Source organism: Prunus persica, chromosome G7, assembly GCF_000346465.2.
Source record: "Prunus persica cultivar Lovell chromosome G7, Prunus_persica_NCBIv2, whole genome shotgun sequence".
NCBI lineage: Eukaryota > Viridiplantae > Streptophyta > Magnoliopsida > Rosales > Rosaceae > Prunus > Prunus persica.
The window spans coordinates 19,345,254-19,353,039 of NC_034015.1; the positions used below are offsets into that span (position 1 = coordinate 19,345,254).

At 37.7% G+C, this 7,786-nt stretch overlaps 1 protein-coding gene across 2 annotated transcripts; it reads left to right on the plus strand.

Annotated features, from left to right (window-relative positions):
• Positions 1,089-7,786, plus strand: LOC18769438 (K(+) efflux antiporter 4). Of its 2 annotated transcripts, XM_007204145.2 has the most exons (20): positions 1,095-1,588; positions 1,851-1,894; positions 2,547-2,605; positions 2,730-2,808; positions 3,042-3,103; positions 3,191-3,266; positions 3,437-3,511; positions 3,586-3,657; positions 3,754-3,837; positions 4,200-4,268; positions 4,652-4,729; positions 4,852-4,940; positions 5,550-5,646; positions 5,728-5,781; positions 6,073-6,168; positions 6,404-6,592; positions 6,691-6,768; positions 6,906-6,950; positions 7,045-7,134; positions 7,261-7,786. In XM_007204145.2, exons 1-20 carry the CDS (start codon positions 1,273-1,275, stop codon positions 7,339-7,341), a joined length of 1,833 nt encoding a protein of 610 aa, XP_007204207.2. In that variant the 5' UTR covers positions 1,095-1,272; the 3' UTR covers positions 7,342-7,786. The 2 variants fall into 2 exon arrangements, 1 of the variants encoding a protein (XP_007204207.2); XR_002272656.1 differs by lacking the exons at positions 7,045-7,134; positions 7,261-7,786 and having other exon boundaries at positions 1,089-1,588; positions 6,673-6,768; positions 6,906-6,927.

The window sequence follows — 7,786 nt, forward strand, 5'->3', positions numbered from 1 at the left end:
GAAAATGAATGAGGACAAGAAATTGGGTTTTGTTGTGGCTCAAATGTTCATTTAATGAGCCCATTTTTCTCTTTGGGCTTTGCACAATATCCCGAATGCAGTGGCCCAAAGGAGCTTCACTTTCTTGTGTGTGTAAGCCTCTACTTTCTTTTTTCTTAATTTATTTTTATTAAGGAAATATGTGCCTCTACGTGAGCTGGGCAATCCTATGATCCATTTGTTTTTCTTCATGAGAAAACAAAGGACATCAAAATAATTGCAATTTTGCTAATAAACTTTTTTGAGCTGTTATTGTTTTTGCGAAACAGTAATTTTCATTAAAAGCTAAGTAAAAACTCAGAATATATACACAAAAAATATAACCTTAAATAGAGGTTCATGCAACATAGAAACTCTAAAAGACATAAACAAATAGGCACAAGCATTACAAGACAGTGAGAATAAAATATACAGCTTGAAATCCAACTCACTTGGAGTTACAAATAAGGAGGACTCATACCCTAGCAACAACCAGTGCTTTAAGAAGATCAAGGCAGAGAAATAATTTCTCAAATCAAACATCTTGGGACAAGAAATATCTCAAAATGAAGGACACCATGACATTCTAAAAAACATCACAATATCTCCAAATGGAGGTTTTTGCACTTTAAAAAAGTCATTATTCACAAATAAATGTGAGCCCGACTCGAACAACAAACATTCATCATTATTGAATATGATTTGGGGAAGATGTCAATTAATTGATGAATCATCCTCCTAAAAGAGCACAAATTCATCATTATTGACCTTTGCTTAACCTCTAATCTTAGCATCCATCGTGTATCGTGCTTCCAAATCCCATGCTTAACACCCCGACAAAATAAAAAGTGAAAAAGCCCTTTTCTTTGGTACAACATAAACGAAAATAACCGGTGCCCGCTGCCACGGGTCCGCGCGCATGCATAAGAAAAGAGATTTTATGACCGTACGCAACCTAATTGACCGTTGGAGCTGCATTGGCTTTCATGCGCCGTCACCGCACCGGATCCTCTCCTCACAGTTGCACCCTCCCAAGGAGGTGCGGGAAACGCCGTTTAACCACCCACTGGAAGCTGCAAGCGTGGATTGCATTGGCAGTGAATACACGCGCTCGCGCGTAGGATATAAGCTTATCTCTCAACAGTCGACACCTGAGAGTCCCGCACCTTTGCTTCTAGAAGACATTTCGTCCTTTCACCGTCACCTCCTCCATCTCCACTCCAACTCAACTTAATTTCTTTTCCCTCCTGGTGTATGGTCTCTCTCAGCGAAAAAGCACGGTCCTTTTTGCTAACTTACGCTGGGATCACTCTACGCACACTCCACAACCACGCCTCTGCAATGAGGCTCCGATCGTCTACGACTCTCGCGCTGCTTCTTCTTCTTCTCTGCTCTTTCGTCGCTGTTCCTACCGGGTCCGCCGAGTCGAACGAGTCGAACTCGGTGGTGGAGGCGGCCAATGCCGAGTCAATTAACTCGTCGCGCGGGAGATCCACCGAGGAGGACAGCTTCGCCGACATGATTGATCGGGCTCTGGAGCGGGAGTTCCCTGAGAATGAGCGAAATCAAGGTTCTTTAGATCCGAGCTTCAATTCCTCGGTTTGCAATTTCCATAAATGGCTTTCAATTGCTGCTCTGGTCGAACTGAATGCCTAACGGCCTTAAATTTCATGTTTGGCGTTGCATGCATTGTTAAATCGTCTGTTTTGTGATGAAAAGTGTGGAATTTAATTCGGCTGCTAAGTTGATTTTGTCATTGTTTGTCTCCTGTGGAAAATTTGAAGCAATTAATGACAGTAGATGATTGGTCTAAATTGTGTCTTCTTGTGCAGCCACGGATGATGGTGGCTTCAATAATAGCGTTAATGAACAGCAGGTAGGCACTCACATGCTCTGAAATTTGCGATTTTTAAGTAATTTTGTTGGTGTTTGAGTTAGGCGAGTGTGAGAAAAACAAACAGAGCTTAAGAATTGCTGCATTCTTTTTTTTTTTTTAACATGTGTTTGATATTTTCAGTTCTCTTAATCAAGGTAAATGGGCTGTAAGTTTGTAACTGGATGATAATCACCTAGAAGCTTATTTAGGGATTTAGTTGGTCGAAAAGAAACCATAGATAAACTTATTTCTTATGGAGATTTAAAAGTTAACACCTTTGACGCATTTTAATCTTAGCTACCAATAAAAGAAAATTCTTTAGATTGATCAAAGGAAAAAAAAGGTTTATGGTGGATGATATTTATGTAGACTTATCACTCCAACATTTCTTCTGTTGGATATGGCTTGAAGAGTCTATACAACAAATCAGGTTCTCATATAATTCATCTGTATCTTGTTAGATTAACTGGACAAGGGTGATGATTTCATAGGATTATCAGATTAGGATTTGAATTTTTCAGCTTAACACATTAAACATGGATCAAGGCTAATCCGATCCAACTTGATAGTATATCATTTATTTACTTTTATATATGAGTGATTTTGCATAATCCTTGGCCCGAGATTGAAAGCTTAACTGTTTGTTTATTAGGCAGTTCTTGAAACCGTTGCTAGAGTTAAGTCCAAGAAAAATGACAGCAAGGAGGAGAAGTATGTTCTTCTATCTTGTGAACTGAAGATCAAATATGTTTGACTTCAATTTATGGAAGTGGTTGTAATTGGAATAGGAATACTTTAAGTGAGTTTGCTGACATCTTTGTGACCTTTATGTTAGGTCATTTCAGTTTCAGGATGTTTTCCATCTGGATAATGAGAATGGAGAAGAAGATATGCCAACTTTAATAGATCGGAAGGTATGCTTGCCATCTGTCATTGGATAATTTTATTGAGTTCACGATTAATTTATATTATTGTAATATAGATAGGTAACTGATAAAGTTTAAGTGGATAAAAGTACATTAATGTAACGCACATAACAATTCTATGGTGACGATAACATACTGCTGTTTTGGATAATATATACACTGCCTTGTGCTTGAAGCTGATACATTTCAGCAGGCTGAAAGTTTTATTTTTATTTTATCAGGACAATGTCTTTATTATGTCTAATCGCAAGTCAAAATATCCTGTGCTGCAATTGGACTTGAGGTCAGCTTATGTTTTCTTTATTATTATTTCCATTTCATTTATGAGCCACTGAAACTTTTGGCTGATATATCCTCTTCATATGTTCAGATTGATTTCGGATCTGGTAGTTGTCATTGTCTCTGCAACTTGTGGTGGGATTGCCTTTGCCTGTGCTGGACAACCAGTCAGTCCACTATCATAGCTCTTCGCTTTCTTTTATAACAAATTTCTATTTGAAGATTGGGAATTATCTTCTGAACTAAGTCCTGGCATATATATGCTAAGTCTTTCTTTGCCTTTAAATCCATGTATTGTCCTAAAAGTCATCACTCACTACATTATGAATTTTTGCAGGTTATTACTGGATATTTGCTAGCTGGATCTGTCATCGGACCTGGAGGCTTAAGTTTTGTCAGTGAAATGGTGCAAGTATGTTGTCATATGAAATTAAAGTATCTTCATAAGCATTACTTCCATTTCCTTATTAAATTACATGCATGTAGGTTGAGACAGTGGCTCAGTTTGGGGTGATCTTTCTTCTTTTTGCTTTGGGCTTGGAATTCTCGGCTACTAAGGTTGGCTTGTAAATTTAATGTTGCAGTATTCCTTCTGAGTTTTGTTTGTCTGTTAATTTAGGCCATGATACTACTCATTCCTTTTCAAGTTTGCAGCTTCGGGTTGTTCGTATAGTGGCTGTTCTGGGAGGTCTACTGCAAATTTTCCTGTTTATGTGCTTGTGTGGAATAACAGCCTCAGTATGTCTGCATTTTAATCAACATTTTGTGTTACATATATATTGTGAAAAAAATACTTCAAAAGGACTTGTTACCCAATTGGAGTTTCCAATTTTCATACCTTGGACTGGGTATTTGAGGTAATTATGTGTTTCTGGGGCTATGGAATTATACCATGTGCACCACATGGTAGTCAGGCTGGACTAAGCCTAGCCATTTTGCTCTAAGAGACAAGTGCAAATTAGTATTATACTTCAAAACATTTTGGTTCTCTTGCTTTCTATTTTATGACTCCATGTCATAATTGTTTATACTATCTTTCTTTCCACTTAGATCTGTGTGTTCAATGGATTTCTAATGTGACTACTGCATGCTATTTCTAGTTATGCGGTGGGAGACCTTCTGAAGGGGTATTCGTTGGTGCATTTCTTTCTATGTCTTCAACAGCAGTGGTGACTCTCTTTGCCCTGATATCTCTATATATTTTCTCATGTACCACTTATGTTTTTACCTGGGGGAAGTATATGGATTCATGACCAATTCAATAATTCTTGCAAATGGGTTGTCGGTGTCTTCATCTTATGTTAATATGACCTTAGTACCGCTTTACAATTGTTTGCATAGCATGCATAGAATTTTATTTGTGTTCTTATTCAACATGAGGTGTTGATATGCAATTGGATGGACTAGTTGGTGCAATATGCATCTAAGTGGTGATACCAGAAAACAAGCTTGCCTACCTCTCCTTTAGTCAGATCTCATTTGTTTTCATGTATTCTTGAAACTTGATCTTCCTGTACCACATCTGTATTGTTTCATCCTTTTTGGTCTGCAGGTTTTGAAATTCTTGATGGAAAGAAATAGTATTGGTGCTCTTCATGGTCAAGTTGTGGTTGGCACTCTTATACTGCAGGTATGTGATACCCCAATTTCTCACTTTACAGCATCTATCAGTGATAAGTTTCTGTATTTAAACAATGATTGAAGATTCAGGTTTATGATTTCTCACTGATTTAAACTTGTGCGACCTACTAGGACTGTGCTGTGGGTTTGCTATTTGCTCTGCTTCCAGTTCTGGGTGGGAGTTCTGGTATTCTTCAAGGAGTAATATCCATGACTAAATCGTAAGTAGAGGTTATGAAAGGTCATCCTATCATATGAGTTCATCCAAATGTTTAGGTTGAAATGACTTTCATGTAAAGCATAAACAAATCAACACATTTTAGCGAAAATTCACAACAGCACCAAAACGGGGAAAAGAGAGAGGATGCAATCAGGCTTAAAGAGCTGGTGGCTGACCTGAGTTAGCAATTTAAAGGCCTGATACTCTTTTGGTCGAATAAAGGCTGGATACTCTATCCTTGAGTGTGCAACAGAAACTTAATCTGTCATTATTTACTTATCACAACAACAGTTCATCTGTCATTGTTAAATTAGTAATATAGCTTAAGATTGTGTAGATGAAATAACTGAGAAATTTATATTGCCTTCTAAGCTTATTATTTGGGATATTCAAGTGGTTGGGCAGGTTGTAAGCAGGTTCATTATACACACTTATGTTGTTCCCATTACTCAGCTGTGGAAAGCCAAAAACAGCATAGTTAGTCTTTGGCACATCTAGGAAATTCTTAACTGCTCTGTTTCTCTAGTGATATTGCAATTAATTATATTTTACCTGTTTTGAGTGTCTATTAGTGCCACGTCTCTTTTCACATACTAGTCCATTATTACAGGTTGGTGGTGTTGCTTATATTTTTGGCCACCTTGTCCATATTATCACGTACTTGTGTACCGTGGTTCCTTAAGCTTATGATAAGCCTATCTTCTCAGGTATTGATAAATCTTCAATTTTAATGCAGTCAGATGCTTTAATTTTAGAGATTGTTTTGGCTGAACAATTACTGTGTGCAGACTAATGAACTCTATCAATTGGCATCGGTGGCATTCTGCTTACTTGTCGCTTGGGTATGTCTCATTTCCTATCTTTTACATCTTCCATTTTAGAAGGACAGACTCATTCCAGTTAATATGCACAAGTAAGATAAACAGACCATCTTGCCATTGTTTTGAGCAAATTACTTGCGTCATCAACAAAGAAAAGGGGAAAGTAGGGGGATTAGGGGTTACATATTTGTTAGTTGATGCCTACCCCCTAAACATTTTCCTACAGCACTTGCTTCCATGCTCACACATGTCTATCTAATGACTGTCTGAAAGGATTGATATAATATGCTTTTTTTAAAAATGTCATTTCAGTGTAGTGATAAGCTGGGTTTAAGCCTTGAACTGGGTTCCTTTGCGGCTGGAGTGATGATATCAACAACTGATCTTGGTCAGCATACACTAGAACAAGTAAGATATCTTTTGTTCATTATGTACTTCAGAAGTTGTGGGGTGCCTGATACAAGCTTTACAAGTTGTTTTCCCCTTTCATGATTGATGATTCTAGGAATGTGCAGTTTTTTCATTTAACTTGTCTTGGTACATACTATTGAATTTTCTTATCAATTATCATGACATTTGAATTCAAGATTATAATCTTTACATGTGTTTCTGCTCTTATTTGAGGGGGTTCTTTGTCTTTCAGGTTGAGCCCATTCGTAATTTCTTTGCTGCTCTTTTTCTCGCCAGCATTGGGATGTTAATACATGTTCATTTCCTTTGGAATCATGTTGATATTTTATTAGCAGCTGTTATATTGGTCATCATTATAAAAACTATAGTAGTTGCCAGTGTGGTCAAGGGATTTGGCTACAATAACAAGACTTGCCTTCTTGTAAGATTTCAGCAAACTGCTAACACAGTTTTACCTGCATTTTTACTATTCCGTACATTTTATTGACGGAGGGGCCTTAGGTTATCCCATATGCGTAGGTTGGGATGTCTCTAGCACAAATTGGAGAATTTTCTTTTGTTCTTCTGAGCCGTGCTTCTAATCTTCATCTGGTTGAGGTGAGTGCGTCTTCACCTGTAAAATTACCAAGAAATTTTATAGAACTTAAATCTCTTTGCAAACCCCAGCTAATCTAGGGACTTGACTCAAGTTTAATTAACCTGACTTTGTAACTGAAGGTTTATCACTATTGCAGGGTAAATTATATCTGTTGCTTCTAGGCACAACAGCCCTCAGTCTGGTACGTGCAACATCTACTGAAATGTTAATTGCAGCTCAGTTTGAAAACATGGCCTGTTTAAAGGGATATATATTTTTATAATCTAATGGTGCAGGTCACTACGCCATTGCTTTTCAAGATGATTCCTGCTGTTGTTCATCTTGGCGTGTTGTTGCGGTGGTTTTCCCCTGATAACCCAACTGTGGTAATGATCGGCACTTGCACATTTACATAAATTTTCACCCTACAAAAAGGTGTCAGTTTAGAGTTTTGCATGGTTCTTGTTGGAGCTAGTGTTTTGAAATATCTTGAATATGGTTTCTCCTCCCAGATTGGATTTAAAGGAGAAAGCTATCGCTCAGACAGTGCTAAGCGTATTGCTATGATGGTCCAAGGCTCTCATGATTCATGACATTAAACAAAGCATGAACCAGAAAAATGCAATTTTTAGCCTTTACCTTATGGGGTTGTTATACTCTGGAGGAGAGGTATTTAAGAGTGCAAAGGAGGTCGACTGGTTGAAAAGTTTCTAAACTGTAAAGCTCCTCAAATTGTTGCCTACTTTCCATGCATCTGAATGATTAAGAAAATAGTGAATCCTAATGCCAACTGCGACCGAGAAAAACAGAGCACGCTGGAGATACCGAGCCAGAAAATTTTGTTCTTTGTGAAATAGTGTCCATTTTGTAATGTAAATCATTTCCTCTCCCCCCCCCCCCCCCCTTCTCCTCCTGAGGTTGATAATTTTAGTTGTCTTGTTTTTCTTCCCCAGTTTAGAATCAGCGATGTTCCCAAACTCAAATGTATCATGTATTTGTTCTTATAATGGTACCACAGTTTTCTTTTTCTTTCTTAAA